This window comes from Melozone crissalis, unplaced genomic scaffold, assembly GCF_028551555.1.
Source record: "Melozone crissalis strain CALT ecotype California unplaced genomic scaffold, PUWL_Pcris_2 ptg000016l_1, whole genome shotgun sequence".
In the NCBI taxonomy this organism is placed as follows: Eukaryota; Metazoa; Chordata; class Aves; order Passeriformes; family Passerellidae; genus Melozone; species Melozone crissalis.
Window position 1 is genome coordinate 24,396,034 of NW_026535794.1, and position 20,876 is coordinate 24,416,909.

The window sequence follows — 20,876 nt, forward strand, 5'->3', positions numbered from 1 at the left end:
TGATTATTCAACTGGCCAGTTTCAACATTGCAAAAACCCCTGCTCTAACTCTACTTGGCACATGGCTGAGAGGTCTGGAGGCCATGCTACCAATTAAACTGCTTTGATTGAATATTTAACCTATTCAGTAGGAAGTGCTGATGTTCCAGTGCCCTATTAAATTCAGTGGGAATTTTAATTTGGAGCTGAGTTTGAAGATCTCACTAACAAACCTGGTGTAATGAAACAACAGACGAGTCTTCAGGAAGAGTAGGGGATTGGATAGGAAATGGTGGAGGAATTAAGGTAACTTCTACCTTTCCTTCCATAACCTCTCAGTGGAATCAAAAAAGGGCTACCAAAATGTAAATTGTTCTGGATGCAAAAGTATTTGTCTTTGAGCTACCACGTGAGTGAACACAGTCTGTAACTTACTGTTGGTGGTCTTGTTCTGGCTGCTCAGGAATGTGCTGAATAACTTCATAAACCGTACTTAGCATATCCTGGCCTGCAACAAAGCCAGGGCCAGGAACAGATTGACTTGAAACCTAAAACCAACAAAGTGTATTCCTACTGTAAGTACAAATATGAAAAGATTCAACAGAAATGAAACTGTTAATGTAACTTGTAATTTTTTAAACTTTTCATCAAAGTTTTGCTTGTGGATTGAATAGGAAATCTCTCCTAGTTTACATTTAATTCTCAGTAAGTTCTTGTCACATTAATAGTAAGGCAAGTATTAGTTTTAAATTCATTTAACCCCTTTAAAGATTTAGGATGCAGCTTTTGCATTTAATACAGCAAATGCTTCATATTAATGTACCACAAGTCAAGAAAGGAACATTTAATAAAGAGAAAAGCAGGAGAACAAACAGGGCTTGGGTTCAGCATAAAATTCCCACTGACCTGTCAAAGAGAGACAACATGGAATTTCCATAAATCAAGTAATATTGGCTGTTCAGCACGTTAAGTATATTAATTTCCTCTTATTCATGACAACAGATTTACCTAGACTCTACATCCATAAGGAATTATCAGTCTTTCTGCCTATACCCAACCTCCAGTTCTTAATTATCTACACTTTCTTATTTTCTCCTTTCTCTGGTGACTAAAATGAATCAGTGGATCAAATACTGGCTTTACCTGCAATGTTATACATTTGAGTAGCTGAACATAAATTAGTAGAGTTTCTCCTGTTTCTTAAAATTTTACTGGAAATTATAGTAGATTTCATTGCTTGTACATCCATTCTGTTGTTCCTGGTACTGCTCTCTCCCTCCTGACCTACTAAGGCCCTGATCCTGCCCGAATGTGACATTGTGATATGATCAGCTTAAGGGATATAGAATCATAGAAGGTTTGGGTTGGAAGTCCCTAAAGATCATCCAGTTCCAACCCCTCTGCCATAGGCAGGGACATCTTTCACTAGATCAGGTTGATCACAGTCTAATCTGACTCTGAACACTTCCAGGGATGGGGCATCTGCAATTGAGACAACTTTCAGTTGCCTCGCCATCCTCACAAGTAAAGAATTTATTTAATCTAAATATACCCTCTTTAGTAATAAAATAATATTGCAGTATGCTTAAGGCTGTGATGATCTAGGGCCTGATCTCTAAACTTAATAAGCCTCTTACTGGCAGAAACTGTAAAAGAAGCAGTTCAGCTGCTCTGTTTTCTAAAAGTCATTTATCTCTGCTGCTGTAAAAGTTTGCCCTCTCCACTAACATTTGCAGTAGCACTTTAGCCCTATAAATATATATTTCAAACATCTAACTCCATCAGAGAAGATAAATTAATCTATGGCTGTTTTTTGACATGATGTATTATGAGTACTAATCATAAAAATAAATTAGGTGTGACAATGTGACCCTGTGACCATGCTTTAAGAGCTCTCCCTTACCTGACCAGATCGATGCCCTCCAAAGTTACAAGATTAGATTGCTGACAATTTTCCCTAGCAAAGAGAATGCCTTTCTTCTCTTTCCTCCCAGTTTTACCATTGTCCCTAAATTTTATGGCCCTGTTTCTGATTTCTTTTTGGTCCTTTTACACTATATCAGAATGGTCTCCAACTGCTATGCAGTAATGTCAGCAAAGACAATGCAAGGAAGCAGCAAATATTGCAGGATTTCTTTTCTGCTAGTGAAATTCCTATGCTTAACTCCTACCCTACAATACACAAAACCAACCAAATAATTTTGTGAAACACAGCCAGGACTTAGCTTACATTTACACTTTAAATAACTCCCTGAGACTTTTCTGCACTGCCAGGGCTGAATGTTGCATGAGCAGAAATATTAGGGTCAAGGGAGAAAATGGCATCACAATAGCAGGCTTGCCTGTGTGACACAAGTGGCTACTTAACTACCCAACATTACTAATATTCTTCTAATATAGGGTAGTTGAATGGAGATTGCTGTACTTAGAGCTTGGTTATTCCTTACTTCATTATGTTGATTATGAAGTACTGAACTAGTAACACAGGAAAGAAAGAGCAAGTACTGGGTGAACACCAGCCATGAATATGGTGTCATGCACACATCTGTAAAAAGCAACAGAAGCAAACCTACAGAAGGATTCTGGTACAGATATTTATTATAATTAGAGAAATAGAAGAGAAACTGTCTGTTTATGATGTAAAATCACATACCCTAGAGCCACTGGTAAGATCTGGAAAAGTGATGAATTCATATATCCCAAAATCATCCAAAGCACTTTCATGTCCTGAAGTTAGAACAAGGATTTAAAAAAAGACATATAATATGAACCTGGAAATTAATGACTGGCAAGGTATTTTGCCCTATTTTTAAAACACCCAAATACTGCTTATGTGATCTGCTTTAGACCACTTCCCTGCTGAGCTCCTAAACTGGTGTGGAGTGAGGCAGGACAGCAGCAGAGCTGGTGCTTGGTACTTGGTGATTTCCCATACCTTGGACCAAGTGAGGAGCCTCAGCAAAAATTTTGGTAGAGACATTCATACTCTTTATTCTGGAAGGCTAAAATGACCAATTTACTTTCATTTCCTATAGAAAAGAGGCTGAATAAATAAACTCAGCATATCTGCAGTGTAGTGAAGCAGTACCACCTGAATGTTTTACAATTCTGAGAATAATAAAAGGGAACATGGTACCTATAGATGTCACATTATTATTTGGGACTTCACATACACCTTGTATTTAGGTGTATTTAGGTGTAGTTAGTCTACCCTCCCACTGTCCAGGAGATGTGAGGCTCTTGGTTGTCTCTTGGTCATCATTCCACATCAAAGGTTACAGACTAAAACCAATGATGAATTTCTATCCTTTGCTATGACTTTGATGGACCCTCTGTGCTCAGGTGAATGTCCTACCTTCCTAAGCTTCATATACTTCCCTCTACTTGAGCATGTAGCAGTTTATGGTCTGCTCTGATGCTTTGGCAGAAAGGAATGGGAATAAAAGTGATATCCTTCCAGAGGATGGCTGGTGTCCGGCATCTTCTGCCTAGGATCAGGTGGGAAGCATAGTGGAGAGAAAAGAATTCAAGACAGCAGTACATACTGCTTTGAGCTCCAGGCATGAGCTAAACCCATGCTGATTTCTTGTTTAGGTCTGATCTTAATTAAGCTATCATAGAGGTGTGCAATGCAACATAAAAACACACTTTTCTTCCTTGCGTTTTATTTTTTTTTCTGTATTTTGTGATGCTATTTTTCTTTTTCAGGAATGGACTTTGACCTTATGCTCACACTTATTTCATTAGCATTACCTGAAAATGCCTGTGCCTTTCTGTAATCAGCCTCTGCCCTAGAAAACATAAACACATTTCTCAGTTTGACGTCATAAGCCAAGGAAAGAAAATTAATATGATAAAATGCAATTCTCTGGATGGAAAGTACTTTAAGATGTAAGATGAATTGTTTTTCTACCTGCTCTGTAGCTTCTGTTGTATCACTGAAAAGAAGAAAAAAAAAAATTATTCTTTTTGCTTCAAGGGTCCAAAAGAAGAGCTGGACTGTGCTTAACTTTTACATACCTTTATGTGGCTGATACCTTTTCCATAGGAATAAAAAGGCCATAGCTAGGATCAAAAATAATGAAATTCCTGTTATTACTGCAAGAGAAGACAAAGATTTTCCTTTCTGGGCCAGCTTTTCCAACCCTGTGACAAAGAAGACGAGTACTGTATTTAGTTCCTTGTTCTTTATAATGTGCTACAATGACACTGAAAAATGCATCTTTTAAAATTATTCTGAAACTAGTAAACTTGCATAGAGATAGAAAACAGATGCATAATTTGGGTCTTGATAATGGGTAATATTTATTTTTCCCCACAGATCTGAACTGAAAAAGCAATGATATGCATATCAGAAAAGACTTCAAAGCAGATTAGAACCTGGAGCTAAATGGAAGTCATTAATGTAAACCACAAATTACAGCATCAAAAAAAGAAAATGCATATTATAACTTGAGGTATAGAGGAACTGAACTACCAAAAAGGAAGTGAGAGAGCAACTTGTGCTAGATTGGAGAGAAATCCTCCTAACAGTTGGGAGCTATAAAGTAGGAGGAGAAAAAAGATCCATTTGATTTGTTGTGAAGATTTTTAGATCACTGACAGTCTGGTTATTTACCAAACTGCATCTGAAAGCAATTAATTATCACAGAATCACAGAGTCAGGCTGGAAAAGACCATTAAGTCTAATCTATCACCAAAGATCAACATGGCACTAAGTTCTATGTCCAGTCGTTCCTCAAACACCTCCAAGGATGGGGACTCCACCATACTGTTTGTATTTATTTCTAAATATATTAAAAATATTTCTTTCCTTTGCTCAAGTCTTTTTCTGGGATATGCATTAACAGGACTTTTCCATCAGGATATTCTGATACAACACATACACAAATTGCATATAATTACATACCTAGAAGCACACGGAAAACATTTGTCATGAATTTGCAAAGACAAGAATGTGAAAGTTAGGAAATGCCAGACGTATCTGCTTGTGCACTCTTGATTACCTCCTTTTGCTTTGAATTGTGCAGAATTCATGTAATTAAAGGACAAGGCACAATCCATACAGGTAAATTAATGTTGCATATTTGCTAGTGCCAGATTTATTAGTACAATTAAAATGTGTATTATTCAGCTAGATGTGTTCCCAATAGTCGATGAACTCCTCTGCAGAGGGCTGCTTACATCTACTTAGACCTCTGTGTAATTCACTGGCAATGTGCTGGCTACATGTGCAGTGGTTTTCATGAAGATTAGATATGAAGATTTCTAGACAGATGTGTCCTAAAGATACGGGAAAATAAATCACTGCAATTTCACCAGTTTTTTAAATAGTCCCTCGGTGTACTGCTTTCCTTAGGAAGAAAAAGCCCAAATGCTGGAGAATCAGATGAGTCCTTAAAAATGTTCCTTAAAGTGAGTAATTTCAAATGTAGACTCAATAATTCACATCTCTATAGATATATCAGCGCAGAAAACAAAGAAATGCTCTTTGCATGCATTTAACACACTCAAGCTGACTAAGCTTGAAAAGTGAGCAATGACAGGTGTGCGTGAGATACTTAATTTTATTTTAGAATCTTGGCTGAAAATGGGTAACAACTTAGTGCAACTACTGATATAAATGTAACTTATTAAAATAATTGTTTCCTAGATAATTTTTAGGATTAATTAGGCAGCTGTCCATAGCACCATAGAGGTGAATTTCTGTCCCATGGGCAAGGTATGTAAGGTCTTCTGAAACATCAAAGTTCCTGTTGCTTCTGAAAATGGGGTTTCCAGTATTCTGAATGCCATAGTCCAGCCTCTGTATCTAGGATTATGGGGGTAAGGAAAAGGAATATGGACAATTTTCATAGTCTTTGCTTAGTATGTTTATTCACTTGCAATGTGAATTTAGCCGGAGCAGCATCACCGAGAATGAACTGTCTGTGAATTCATACCTCTTAGAATCAGCCAGTCCTGCTCTGCAAAGTGTAGCCTTGACATCTCCATTTAGTGCTTTTTGAATAAACACTCATCTAAAAGAAAATTGCTCCAGAGGGGGAAAAATATCTTTTTCTATTTTTAAATACACTAGAAAAAATGTTTTGATAAGATGGAAGTAAAATATTTGTAATTAGGAAATCTACTATTTTAAGTGCAATCAACCATGAAGCTGTGGAGTCTTCCCTCCTTTTTGGCCTTTGAAAGGAAATCTCAGCTAAATATTACATGAACTTCCTGGAGAAATGTCATGTTTATTTCTATAAACACATAGCTCTGAATTGCATTTTCTTTCACTAGTAACCACAATATTTAGTTTTTGAGTGTGGTATTCTTACTATGAAATTGCACCCTGTATTCCTCCCAGCATACTGAAGGTCCTGGATTCATGATGAATCAGTAAATAGCCTGAATCATGGACATATCTTCTTGTTTACCAAACTAACAAATCTGTTAGCTCTTTGCTCAGCCCACATGAAATTGCTTTGTTAAATTTTCTAACAGGCAATCTAGTAATTCTTGTTGAACATTAATAGCATATGTGCCTTATCTGAAAACACTTGCATCCATCTGTATTGAGAAGAGACATCAGACTTCTTTGATATCTTGTTCTTTGCTCTATGCTTCTGGAGATTTTCTGAAAAACTGCTTTGTTGCTATTGAACACAATCATACAGGAGCTGAGGTTATACTGTAGGAGCAATGAAGGTATGTGTTCTTCAGAATCCAGCAATCAATCCCGAGGTTCATAAATATGACAAGGAAATTATTTACATGAACATTGTAATAAAACCCCACAAAATTTCAGTGTCTTAGTGGGTTGTGTTCCAAGCTGTGTCACACAGCAAAAACCTTATCCCACAGAATGTCCAAAAGCCCCTTTACCATATTCTTAGCGAGATGTAAATTTCAACACATATTCTAAGAATGGCTTCCTTTTTCTGGGGCATCCACTCAGATGTTACACTTTACAGCAGTAAGGTTACATTCTTACCTACAGACGTAACAACAACTGTGAAGTGAGTTTCATCTCGTTTCCCAGTCACATTGTTGAAAGCGCAGCACATGTAATCCATTGTCTTCTGGGCCACTTTATCAGATACAACTTCCAGATGGGGTCCATATTTGATTACTTGAGTGGTATTGTCATCCCTTTGAATCCATGAATAGGTATTTGGTGGGTTTGAATCTGCTGAGCAGTCAAACAGTACAACTTGCCCCACGTCCACTGTAAACACTGCCCCTATATTCAGACCTTTGTCTGATTTGACTCTAAGTCCATAAGGTCCATCTGCATTGGGGAAAAAAAAGAGAAATACAGTGAGAAAATGAAAATCAAAGTATATAATTAAAAATTAATCAGAAGTGTATCTCTAAAGTTAGAATATTTAAGTTAGACTAGCCTTTAGAATGGCTGGCATTCAGTTATTTCAATGAAAAGGCTTTCAGTTCAATAACTGGATCTGTGCCAGGCTTAGCTCAGACTACACCCACTTAATGCTGGTCTAACTGCTGTTTAAGGAAAAAGCATGGGTCTATGTATTTTCAGTGTGATAAAAAGAATGAAAACTGAAATCAGTTGGATTTCTATGAAGTAAAGGAGCATGTCTTCTTCAGGAGCATATTTGATTTCTACTTCAAAGCCAAACTTACTGGCATAAGTAATTTCCCAACAAATTTAAAAGTGAACAAATTGGCCTTGTAATGTTACCTTCACTGCAATAATTTACATTATAAAAATTACTAAGGGAACTAACTTACAGGTATAATATTGAATGGGGTGTGCCTTAGATGAATTCAGAAATTTTTTTCCATAAATGGTTGCCAGAATAAACTTTAACTTTCCCCCTATTTTAGTAGGTTTGTACTACTAAATAATAATTTAAATAATTAAATAATTTAAAATACTTAAATAATTACTACTGTAATTATTCTTTTTTCAAGAGCAAGTTCTTGTACTGAAAGATGTTTTTCTGAATATAATTAGGAGAAGCATATGTTGTTCTAAAGTCATGTGTTCATACTCAAAAAATTGAGCAGATGAGTATTTTTAGTGCAATCTGCATAGGAAAATGAGAAGGGGAACAATATATTTAAATATTATAAGAATATTTCTCATGCTGTTTTTACTCGAACATTTCAGATCATTGGGGCATTTACATCTTTACACATTAAAATTATTTTTACAGTTACTTAAGTATAAAAATGTATGTAGAGAATATAATAATTAAGTATGCCTTATTAAATAGCTTTTTATAGTTTAAAAAACAAAACAAAAAACCCCTAATAATTTTAATGTTGTTGATTCCCTGAGGACTTGCATGAATAATCAAAAATGCACAGACCTAATACGACAGAGCAAAAGAAGAAAATATGCAGAGTATTCCTTTGGTTGGATCCCTGAAGATCAGTAAAGCTGTCTCATACACAATGGTGTAGCACAAAACAGGCACACTACTGTGCCCATTGCAGACAGTGGAATCTAGTAAAACTTCCACCTTCCTGTGGTTGTCTGGAAGAATTAAGATAATGTAGCTGAGTTTGAATGGGAAAATCCCTGCTACATGAAGCTGCACACTTATATATTTCAGACTTTATTTCCCACCAGGAAATTCAGGACCATGTTAGAATGTTCTCTAATACACACTTCTATTTACTGTTTGACTTTTTTCATAAGACTTATTTATTCTTCAAGAACACCTCAGCCACCAGCACATAGCACAAACCTGGCCATTTTGTGCGCACCTCTGTGTTTTTTTCTGTTTGTTCAGGCTTAGACAAGAGACCATAGACCACCACATATGACCTCAGTTTAGTTCACTTTTAATTAAATATCCATATTTCACAACATAAACTTGTCAATCTTTTAATTTTCTCTATTTATTTCCTAGAGGTAAGCTTTTTGCAGTCTCATTTTAAGGAATGGCCAACATCATGCATAATATTTTCTTGGGAAATGCAATACAAATTCACTTCAGCATGAATTAGTGCTGCTCCCACCTACATTGCAGTGGCCATTCTGAAGAATCATGGCATTTCTTTTCACAAGTTCTAGATGCTGGGCTGCTTCCTCACAGGCTCTGCTGCTCCTGAGTAATTTGGTTTAATGTCTCCAAGAGCCAGCTGGACCTGTAATGACCATTTCTGTGAAGTACAGACCTATACCCCACTCTTTTGGCTTGGCTGGCCTCACTTGAGCTGCATGTTTCTGTGGAAGGGGAGCTTGTCACAGGGGCACTCCTCTTATGGGTATTTACTTCCCTTTTTTTCAGATCTGAAAGGAGAAGGCATGTAATGGCCTTTGATGTTTTTTGTAAATGAATTAAAGCCCCTCACAACCTATGTGTAGGCAGGAACATACTTTTTTTTAACTTTTCAGAGCAATTCAGTGGTTCTTTCAATCCAATTCTCCCTTCTTAGGAGAATTCTCTTTTATTTTCACAGGTAATATGACTTAGATATGTGTTAACAGAGATTATTGGTAAGAATAGCTGACTGGTTTCCATGTTCTCCTCACTGTAGTGGGTGGTTTGCCACCGTCTGCAAAAGAATTAGAACTGAGTTCTGCTTTTTTATCAGTATCATAACTGTGCAGCATAAAGAGATAACACTGAGAATTATATTTTAATGGAAGCTGCAAGTTGAAAGAAATCATTATACAAACACTGACAAACACTGGCTGGGAAAGTAAGTTGGAAAAAACCAGAGGGGTTGTCTTAAGAAATAGCCAAACCTTGGCAAAATCTGAAAAGTGACATTCCTTGCTGAAGTCAACACAAGGATTGGGTAACCCTTCTGCTTTGCCTGGAGCAATATTTTGCCTCTCCTGGGCATTGTGTACATCAAGGTCCCTAAACAATGGGTAACTGACAGTTATACACAGCTTCAAGGATGATTCTGAAAAGTAGGCAATTAACCATTCTCTCACTAGTACTAAGTATATTCTATCTTTTGGAAGACTTGAGGAAGAAAATTCCACTTAGCATGCTGAGTTCAACTCCATCAACACAGTACAACAGTGTCTGCTGCAGCCTACAGGAAAGCAGCTTCTTCCAGTCTTGAAATAATTTGTTTCTGAGTCACATGACTGCAACAGCCATGTTCCAGGCTGCATTATCATCATAATTAATGGAGAAGCAGGACAATATTAATAAGACATGAATTAAAAACCACTTTTCATACTCAGTAACAACCCACAATGACAGCCTTCATGGATCCCTCAGCTCTATTTTCCCTTTCCAGTATTGCTCTCTACAGAAGACTGCCTCTTGTCTCAGTAAAACCAGTTAACTAAATGATGTGTAAAAGAATAAATCAATCTTTCTGAGTAACAATTTACTGCTCCATGGGAATATTTCCAATTGCTCCCATCACTACGAGCCTGGTGCAGTTTCCAAGCAGATGGCAGGTATTTACCATGAGCGACCTTTTCTTTATCACCTCCAATAACTCCCCCACAGCAATGACATATGGCAGAGAGAGATCCTGGGGCCTGTTCTGGATTGTTATTGACAACTGGGAGCTGGGAGACAAAGTACTTCTGCAGGCAGAGGCTGAACCAAATTAGGTGACTTCATATAGCTCAGGAAGTAAGACCCCAACTCCCATCACTGACTTGGATATAGAGACTTTAAATATCACAGGTATTTGAAGTCTTTCAGCATTGCATTTTTTGCTCTTAATATATTTTTTCAGATTTTATATTATGCACAAAGCAAACCCTCAGTTCTGATGAAGGACATTCAGAAAATGCATATAACAATAATATTTACACACATAGAGGAAAAGTGAATCTCAAGGTTTTTGATAAAGCTGTATATCACAACCATTTAAACAGCAAAAGATACAAGAAATGTGGACACATAAGTAACTTTGAGATTTTAAAATTCTGGTAAACAGTAGGTCAAAAACAGGTTTCTAGTTTAGAACTTAGACAGATTTTTCAATTTACTGAAAAATGCATGTAATTGAGTGAGGAAGAAGGGGGGAAGCAGTACCAGAGCTGGGACTGAAGGGCACACACGTTGTCAGAGCAAGTGTCCCAGACCCCTGCCAGCGCCATCAGTGCTTTGGAGACAATCCCATGTGTAACAGGTCAGAAATTCAAATCTCACATGAGCTGTGCAACAAACAGAGCTGTCTGAAAGGTAACAAGGGTGGCAGAAGCTTTTCTAGCCTGCCCCAACTTCACTGCATGGGAAGAGGCTGTCAGGATGGATACAGTGTCCCAAGCTCTGCGTAGGTACTCTTTGAAGACAGATCTGTATAAGACCAATTCACACCTCATTAAAGTGAGAAACCCAGTAGAGGAGCTACATTCATACACCTTCAGGTCTCATTCTTAGGACTTCAAGCACATAAGTGAGCTGAGATTGTGACTCTACAAAAGCAGGCATATAAAAATGTGCTACCTCGAGGAAAGAATGTGATGGATTTTTTTTTTTAATTACAGTAATGATAAGTTAAAGCTCTATCAGTGCTGGTTATTTCCTTGTTTACCATGATTCCTCTGTCTAATGAGATGGAAGCTCAATTAATATTTGCCCTGTTTAGGACTCTGCAACTGCTTCTTCATCTTCAAGTCTGCACTGCTGTCAATTTTATAAGCTCGTATCTAACTATGTTCTTGTTAATCTTTGCTAATTTAAGCAGTCCTTTTCTCTTCTCCTGGTGCAGTGTAGAGACCCACCCCCTCCTTCAATACTTTAGATGGAAGTCATCCCCTTATGCAATGAATTCTTCAAGTTATAACAAAAATCTCTGAACAATAGCAGAATAGACAATCAGAAATGAAAGATGAAAGGAGGAGGAGGAAAATATAAGAGGTAAAGATGTAAGAGATGTAGGTTCTGAATACGTTGGTAGTGCAATCATAACAAGTTGAGCATAGGCTGCCTACCAGCTGCCAGCTGCCAGAAAAGCAGGAAAAAGCTGCAGAGAAAAGCAGGAATGAGCACCAGCCCTTGGCAGGACAGGAATTCAATTCCAGTCTTTGCAGTGTCCCTTCCAGACTGGGCCATGGGGCAAACTGGCTATATCTGAATAGGACTGGTGACAAAGTAGGTCCCGGCCTTTCAAATTTCAGCTCTCCTCTGAGAAGGATAATTTGACCCCTGAGGACATGAGGATTAGAGCATAGCAGGTGACATATGTGCAGCATGTGCTACTTGAAAACAGTGGAGGCACTGGGAATTCCTGACATGGATCAAAATGAGAAGGCTCTAAGATCTATTTTCTAATCAATCTCAATCTTATCAGCAGAAGTTCATGCTTTTTATTCTCTGAAAGGCATGCCCATTTATTTTTTACTAGCAAATCTCATCCCAGCTCTATTACTATGTCAAAGTCATTCAGTCCTCCTATTTAATTTTGTAAATTAACTTCATTGAGATACTGCCTATCCTCTTTCTGGTGCCATTAATGGAAGTATTAAAAAAGACTGGACTTGAAATTATCTTGAGGAAACCCACTAATACCAGTTCTTCAGCCTGCTACTTCCAGGCTTAGCTTTTTGATACTATTTGGTGTCTTCATTTATAACAACATTTTCATTTATAATGATCTCATTATTTTTTTCTTTTGACTCACATCTGAAGACATCTCTGGAAATTTTGAAGTTTCTATTTGAATTCTGCAGTTGAGTCTGATCTTTACAACCACACAAAACTAAACAATTTTATGATCCTGTCTTAAGTTAGAGCTATTGCAAACAAGCTCATTTTGAATGCAAGCTCACATACAATGTTGACTCCACTGTTTTCTGCCTGTTTTCATATTTGGAGGCACTCCTTCCAGCAAAATCATTCATACAAAGATAATAATGAATATTTCATATACTCACAATATATGGTTGGTGCAATTATCTCACTTTCCATTGCACTGACAGGGTTAGATACCAGACAGCTGTAATTCCCAATGTCTTCTTTTACTGCAGGAACAATTAGAAGTGTAGCATTGTTTGATGAAAAGATATAATTAGGGCCAGCATGAAGACGCTTCCCATTTTTCATCCACTGGTAAACTACCCTTGTTCCTCTATCCACAGTACATTTTAGGGTAATATTCCCTACATACTCCACTACTCCTGAAGATGGTTCGGTATGTACAGTTGGCTTTGTGACTGGAACTGTAAAATAAAGAGATATGAAGAGTTGTTAAAGTGACAAGCCATTATATTACAGTCTTCATGGTCAAGGTGATTCAAATAGCAATCATAAATCTTTCTCTAAATTACTAATATTTTAAATTTTATCTCTTAAATGCACTTAAAGATTAAAAAGGAAGGCCATATTCTCAGCTGGTGACTGTAAGAATTGTATATAAATAAATATATATAAATATAAATTGTACATAAATAAATAAAACCAGACAGTTTATATTACTGGTAATAGGATAAAGTCTTCAGTCATGTGTATCACGGCCTCTTGCCTCATATACAAATCACTGAGTCCACAGAAATGAAAAGAGCACAAAGCATGACACTGCTCACCGTGTGTGACCTCAGCATGATGCCAACAGCTTTGCCCCCACTGGGCACCACTGAAATTGGGGCAACCTGTGATGAGGATGTCTGCAGATTGGGATGGCTTTGGGACTTAAATGGCACCTACAACTTTGTCACCTCAAGATGTCGTTCATCTCATTCCTTCCAACCCTGAACCCTTCAGTTACAGGATTCCCTCTGTATAATCCAGAAATTACAGAAGCCTGTTGTCATCCTTTTAGATAATTCTTTTCCAATTTCTTTTTCTTTTCTTTTTTTTTTTTTTTTTTTTTTTTTAAGTCCCCAGTATAAAGAGCAGAGCCTAAAGAGGGAAATTCAGTAAATTTATGAATTCAGATCTGGGCTTCTTTTACAGACTACAGTCACCAGCAAAAGCCAATGGCTTCTCTTTATTACAGGAGGTAAAGTTGTTCAGGGAAAAAGACTGTTTGAAATTCAATGCATCCTCGTGATAGCACAGCAGAAACTTATGAAATCTTATTTTTTGTCTAATGTCTAATATCATCTTAAATGTTTCTATGCCTCTTCAGTTTTTTACTTACGATATAGAAACATCAATCAATACATTAATTTTCTTTAAAGATGACATATTTTTGTATTTGTATTCCCTCCACCAGCAGAAGAAAATACATAATTGTATGCATTTTTTCATGTATGGTTTCATTAAATAAGACACCATTGCAACTGGATACTAAGAACCAGGACTTCAAAACTATTGTAATTTTATTTTCAAAATGAAGGTACTATCTTTTACTAACTTACCATCAACAGCAACTTGAATCTTTTGACTTGCAGCTATGGTCCCATTTCCACGGACATTGACTTTTACAATGTAATTGCCTTCATCACTGAGATGCAATGGGTTAATCCTCAAAGATGCATTCGGTGGCATAAGGGTAAACTTGTGCTGGTATTCCAAGTCTGGAATTACTTTTTGATTTACAGAGCCAAGCAAATATTTTGGATTACTTTGAGACCTCTCAAAAAGCCAAATTATCTGGATTTCAGAAGCTGTAGCATTGAAATTGTAGTCAACAGAAAGATGAAGTGGTTGCCCCTCAATACCATGGATGGTATGAGATGGTACTGTCAATTTCAAGGCAGAACAAATCCCTGCATAAAAATGAAAGAACAAACAAATAAACAAACCCAAAAGACAAATGGAAACCCCAAAAAACTCAAATGAGAAATTCTCACAATGAAAAAACTCTCTAGGCTAAAACTTACTTTTTTTTTTTACCTGGTTATAATTCAGACTTAAGTACAAAAGGGGCAAGAGCTCATTGACCTTGGTGAAGCTGGATCTAACTACAGAGCTCTAGCCTCATATTATACAAAAAGCCAAAGGAAGGATCTTTTACTGATGAAAGTTTGACAAAAATGAGATAATGTACATTTACCTTAATGTATAAAATATGTTCCCTTTAAAATATTTTGTATTTCTAGGTCTTACACTTTCTAACACTCTTGGATTGTAAACTCAGATTTTATGATTTTTTTTTTGGATTGGTTTGGCTGCAGAGGAGCTTCTTAGGTACTCTGCCAGTTACACTAGGAAACTGAAAATCTGACAAGCAGCACTTTCATGAATTCTGACTTAAACTATATATTACTATTATTGCTGACTGCTCTGTACCTGTAAGACTAACTTGAAGAAACAATATAAAGCTTGCAAAATTCAAGTATTCCTGTCTTAGGAAATTGCCAGAATTAAGCCCTGCTGTTGATATGCACAAAAGTGAAATTTGCAGCCGCATGATTAATTCTGTTTTCCAAGAATTCTGTCTCTGTTATGGTGCAAAAAGGCCACTCCTTGGTTAATCACTGTCTTTCCAATACATTTTTAAAAATAATTTTTCCTTGTGCTGGCCTAAGCCATATTTATAGAACACTATTAAAGCTTTAGTCTTGGAACTAAGTGATTGATTTTCACATTAACTTTTCCACAGCACTCATGAGAACAGCATTGATGTAAAGAGTTGACATTAATGAACTGACCTCGCAGCACTGATAGGACTTTAGAGATGAAGAATTTAAGCCCAGAGAAAATTAACCACAAAAATACAGACTCATTTTGGATGATAAATTTGAAATATAAAGGATACGATTTTTCAAAATACATATAAAAATATTTTGGTATGTTCAAGATGCAACTCCAACTGACTCTGGTTGCAGGTTTAATTGCTCAGATTTGTGACTGCAAGTGGTAAAAAAAAAACCCTAGGAAAAAAGCAACCTCTTATAAGCAAGAAATGTAAAAACCATGATTTAAGTAATCCATCTGCTACTGCATAAGAGCACACTGGAGACTGAGAACGCACTGCCCTGGTTAGCATGCAACACTTTCACCATGCACCATCTATCCTTTTCCTGCTAATGATCATTTTTGGTTGGACTTGATAATCCTTGAGGTCCCTCAAACCTGAGATTCTGTGATTCTTGACAGGCTTCCAATTTCCTGTAATGAAAAAGTAACTTCCCAGCCGATGTACATGGAATGTATTTCTTATTTCTACCTGGAAAGAGCTGGGTGGGTAGGGAAGAGCAGAAGGAGCAATTTATGAAAAATATGTGACTGTGCTCACTAATATAATGCAGAGTTAACTTTGTTTCTTACATTTCCTACTTTCATCTCATTATTCTTTATGACAGAAATTGTTAAAGGTTCCTTTATGTCTAATTTCCTAGGTTATGTGACAGAAAAATAATCAATTCAGTAGCATAATATGGTATCTGTACATGTCTTTTGGGTTAGAATTATCAAATTTCAGTGCACAGTTGTTTGCCGTGAGGTAATGGCAAAGCAAACTTGTTGGGGATAAGGGTGGAGACACAGAAAGGGAGTGGTAGTTACAGATGCAGCAGTAATGCCAGTAATTAATGTCAGAGCTACTCTGGAGTGTGAGTAGTCTGGCTCATGGGTAGCCAGCATGTTGTACAGAATCCGCCCCAAAGAAGTAATTTTGTGGCTGGTTCCCTTTTCATAAAGCTGAGCAATATTACACTCCGCTAAAGATAGCTTACAGCATTTCTGAGGGCATGGCAGGGCAGCCAAAGGAAAACACTGCAGAATACTAACAGGGAAATACAAAAAGACAGTGAAATCCTTTGACAGAAGGCCTGGCAAGCCCCCATTAATGGGGCTAAGGAGGAAGCAGACCGAGGGCTTCAGGCTGCATGGACTTTAATTTGCAAAGGACTGGCTGGGGTTCAGCTGAGATAGGAGGAGAACAGGGTAAGAAAAGAGGAAGAGGAAGAGTGCAGAAAAAATGTGGAGTGGTTTAAGTGGAGGATACATAGGACAGAGATGTTTACATGCTTAACTTTCTAGATGAAAAATCTAAACCAGCTGATGCAAATCAAATTGAAGCCTGCTCCTCTACCCCTTTTAAATAGTATTTGTAGCCTGTTATTTTTGCAATTTTCTAACACTGCACAACTCTTCAAGGCTTGCTAGACTCTGGTTAACAGGATACATTAAGTATTTTTGTTGGTTATTCTAACACTTCTCAGATGTTATTATGTTCCCTGACAACATAACAGTGTAAATCAGATTTAAACTGCTCTTGTCCACTTTACTCCTCAGTAGAATCCTTTATGAAATATTTAATGCTAGAGACCTATTTATATAACCTACCAATTACAAAACTACCCATTTCAATTTTTAGATCAACTGGAATAAAGTCAAACACATCTCTCAAACACAGAGAGATCTGTAATTAAAAGATCTGTCCATATACTTACTCATTTTTTATGCATGATGCTGTTCAATTTTTGGGTTTATTTAGCTGTCAATAGGTGATTGTGCTGTTGGACAACATGCCAGTCAAAGAAGCAGTACAATCATAAAATATGGAAAATAAGGAATATTTCTCAAAGATCTGTTCATGCAAAAATTTAGCATAACCTAAGCAGGTCTTGTGAGCACCAGGATAACTGGGACCACCAGTATGGAAGGTGACAGCACAACAGAGTAATGAAAACAGAATCAGGGCTGGAAAATGGACTTTCATAGCAGCTAAAACCTGTTGGAATAGAAACTGCAAATTAACTTTGTTACACTTGATTTACAGGAAAAATTTGCTCTGTGTAGTGTCCTGGAAAAATATTTTGATCTGCAAGTAAGGAAATTCTTTTAGCTGGAACCAGAGATGGTGAGGGCAGAAAGCCCATTTTCTCCCCAGCCCCTTCAGGAGTGGCTTTGGATAACTCCAGTTCTTGTTGCTCTCTCTGGCTTTGCTGGGGTGATTTTGTGGAGTGCCAACATCCCATAGGAGCTTCCCCATGGCTGGAGGGGCAAGGGAGAAGGCAGGCTGAGACTGGGGCAATTTAATAGATAATGGTGCTCTGTCAAAGGCAAGGGTTTTACAGTGACGGAAATATTCCAGTCTTAGCAGAGATCATGTCTTCTGCAGTCTGGAATCTTCTTTACTGAGAGGGCCATCCTCTCCACCAAAAGTGTTGTCAGGCATTAGAATGGGACACCCAAGGAACTGGTGGAGTCATCTCCCTGGGGATACTTCACAGATGCAGATGTGGCACCCAGGAACATGCTTTACTGGAGGAATTTGCAGTGTTAGGTTTATGGCTGGACTTGATGCTCTTTAGGGTCTTCCCTGACCTAAAGGGTTCTATGATTCACTTGTAGTAGACTAATTTTGATTTTTAATTTAAACTGGAGACTGTTATGACTAATCTTTAAATTAAAGTTAATAGCAAAATCAAGCCAATGTGTCAAACTAAATTCATATTTTTCAGGCCCAAATCCCATAACATTCAAGCCTATGCCTACAGCTTCACAAATATAATACACTTTTTTTCCCAAGATGATGAAATTCCAAGATCTAACTTTTGTATAGTGATTGTAAGGGCTGGAACACAACGACCTCCATTTGGAGCTCAGTGATCTGTGCTTTGCTTCCCTTTCACATTGCTCTCATCAATATTAGCAAGCACAACAGACTTGTTGTTGACATAAAACAAGGGCTGCAGTTTTAGTTTAAATAAAAAACTATGACATAACTTTTGAGTTTATGGCATAAACTGAAACCTGCTTAGCGAGATTTTAGGATTCTCAGAATTTAACATGCATATCTCTTTGTCAAAGTGAGTTTGGATTCTCAACTGCTTTTCACCAGAGTGTTCATTTAGCCCTTCAGCTCTCCTGAACTTGGTGCAAAATGTCACTAGATCAGTGAAATATATTTTTCCCTGTTTTAAAGGTATGTTATTTATGGAACAAAAAACCTCAAACAACCCAGATGTTATGGTCGAGGAAAGCTGTAATTTCTATAATGGAAAATTTGGGAATATTCTTGCCTAGATTGGGTTTTTTCCCCAAGAAAAGGTTCCACTGAGATTTGTTACAGGATTTAATTTCATTTACTGAGGTCAATGCCTTCAGTGGCCTTTGTGTCATGTCTCCAATGCACCAGATTTCCCCATGATATGAAGTATGGGCACCACATTTCCTTCACTAGAAAATGTGTATATCTGGGTAAGGATGTAAGGCTTCATGGTGAATGAACCTGTACTCTAAGCACTCTGTTTGTATGACAGTAACTCTTGCAGGATTTTAATGAAAAATATCCAATAAAGTGGTAAAGTAGATAAAGGACAAAATCACTGCTTTTTATCAACCAAATATTTTTTTATTTTTAAAGAAGAGATCTGATAATTGTCATATAAAACATCAATCATTATGAAGCCAAATGTCTTGTAAAAGTATCAAGCTCAAAATCAAGGAAACTAGGTGACTTTATAATAAGCTAGAACTGTGAGGTTCACAAAGAAGATAAAAGTTATTCCTATACATGAAGGATTAGAGGATGCACTACATTTGTAATATTATATATTTTCTCAGTTGATATTTACAAAACCAATTAAATATAGAAAAAAGCTAATTACAGTAGTTTGTAGAAATAAGCTTATCTAACATTTGATTACAGGATATTTCTGTCAAAGTACATAGAATATCTATTTTTTATCCATTGCATGGGTAACAAATGCACACTTACAAAAACTGCACACAGACACCAAACAAACACACTATTAATGGGGAGATATTCTTCAGCTGACCAAAAGCTTAATTTAGTTTCAATACCAATTACATTTAGATGTTACTTATAAATTAATTAATAAAAAATAAGTGAAAAATAACATATCAGTGCTGTCTCAATAAATTGTTAAAGAAGTAATAAACAGCTTCTGTATAATCTTAGGTTTAGAATCTGTCAAGCTTTGTTAAAAAGAATGCACAATGTATGTTACTCAATAAAATGTAATAGTATGTATTTAATCAATACTCATGTTTTACATGTAGATTATGTGTATTTAATCAATGCCAAGTTTTACATAGAGATTATGTATAGCACTCATTTTTGTTCAGCTGCTAAAGCTTTAGCTTCACTTATAAAACAAAGTGCCACTAAAGCTTTTAGGCTACCTTCCTGAAATCAAACATCTGACAATACAACAGAAATATCTTTAACTTTATAAAGATAAATCTAATAGAACCAACTCACATTTCCACAATGACAATCAAATATAATGAATACTGTATCTTACCTACAAGCAGAAAATATATTTTGCACTGTAAGTCCCAAAAGAAGTTGGCTAAAGGGCTCCATGAAAGCATCCTGTCCCACACAAATGCCACCCTCTCAGCACTAAGCCAGGGCTTGGACCTGCAGCTGCTGGTTTATTTGCTAGGGAAATCAGCAATGAGTTAACAGGTCCTATCCTGTCCCCTGCCTTAGGTGATTTGAATATGTGTATACAAAGAACAAAGGGAGTGGAACACCTGTTAGATGAGGACCCATCTTCATTGCCTCTGACTTTATCATAACCCTTCCCCAGCAGTCACAGCAAATATGACACAGAATGTAATAAATGGGGCACACAATACAAAGTACATTTAATTAATAGAAATAAGTAAACGCACCAGGTGAACAGGTTATACTGTTATTAACTTCCTTTAGTTACAGTTTCATAAAAAATACTGTGATGCTACATGCTTATTTCAAACTAAAATTAGTATTCACAATATTTTTTCAGAACTTTTTAAATGACAGCCTCTCATTTTCTGTTACAAATCTCCCCCCATCAAAGAGCCTTTCTAATTTTTTTCTTAGCACTTTTAAGCCTATAACATTTCTGTATTTTTTTCCTTAACATAAGTATAACTCAGCAAAGAATTAACTCCCTTTCTCTAAACAACATGTGATGTCAAGTGCCTATGACACATCTTTGAAATGAAAATCCTATGGCAGGAGTGGACAGCTTACTACAGTTGTTAAGTGCTGATTATTGTTTCTTCTCCATTAACTTACACCAGTTTAAATTAACATTTATGTAGGGTTTGGATCTTGTCCAAAGCTGTCTCTCACCATACAAATCAGCAGCAAAC

General features: G+C 36.8%; 1 protein-coding gene across 1 annotated transcript; it reads right to left on the reverse strand.

The window, feature by feature from the left end:
• Positions 1 to 410: 410 nt before the first annotated feature.
• HEPACAM2 (HEPACAM family member 2) lies at positions 411 to 20,105 on the reverse strand. The gene is made up of 9 exons (XM_054274196.1): positions 20,036 to 20,105; positions 14,231 to 14,581; positions 12,806 to 13,090; positions 6,959 to 7,255; positions 4,000 to 4,125; positions 3,893 to 3,917; positions 3,733 to 3,770; positions 2,633 to 2,706; positions 411 to 527 (listed from the first exon to the last, which is right to left on the reverse strand). Exons 1-9 carry the CDS (start codon positions 20,103 to 20,105, stop codon positions 411 to 413), a joined length of 1,383 nt encoding a protein of 460 aa, XP_054130171.1.
• Positions 20,106 to 20,876: the final 771 nt, after the last annotated feature.

Excerpts from the sequence above, each read along its gene's own strand:
- HEPACAM2 (XM_054274196.1), bottom strand. The coding sequence starts at position 20,105 with ATGCTTTCATGGAGCCCTTTAGCCAACTTCTTTTGGGACTTACAGTGC. Across the intron at positions 4,126-6,958 it reads AGTTGTTGTTACGTCTGTAG|GGTTGGAAAAGCTGGCCCAG; the intron begins GTAAGAATGTAA and ends TCTTTGTCACAG. Across the intron at positions 2,707-3,732 it reads AAAGGCACAGGCATTTTCAG|GACATGAAAGTGCTTTGGAT; the intron begins GTAATGCTAATG and ends TTCTAACTTCAG.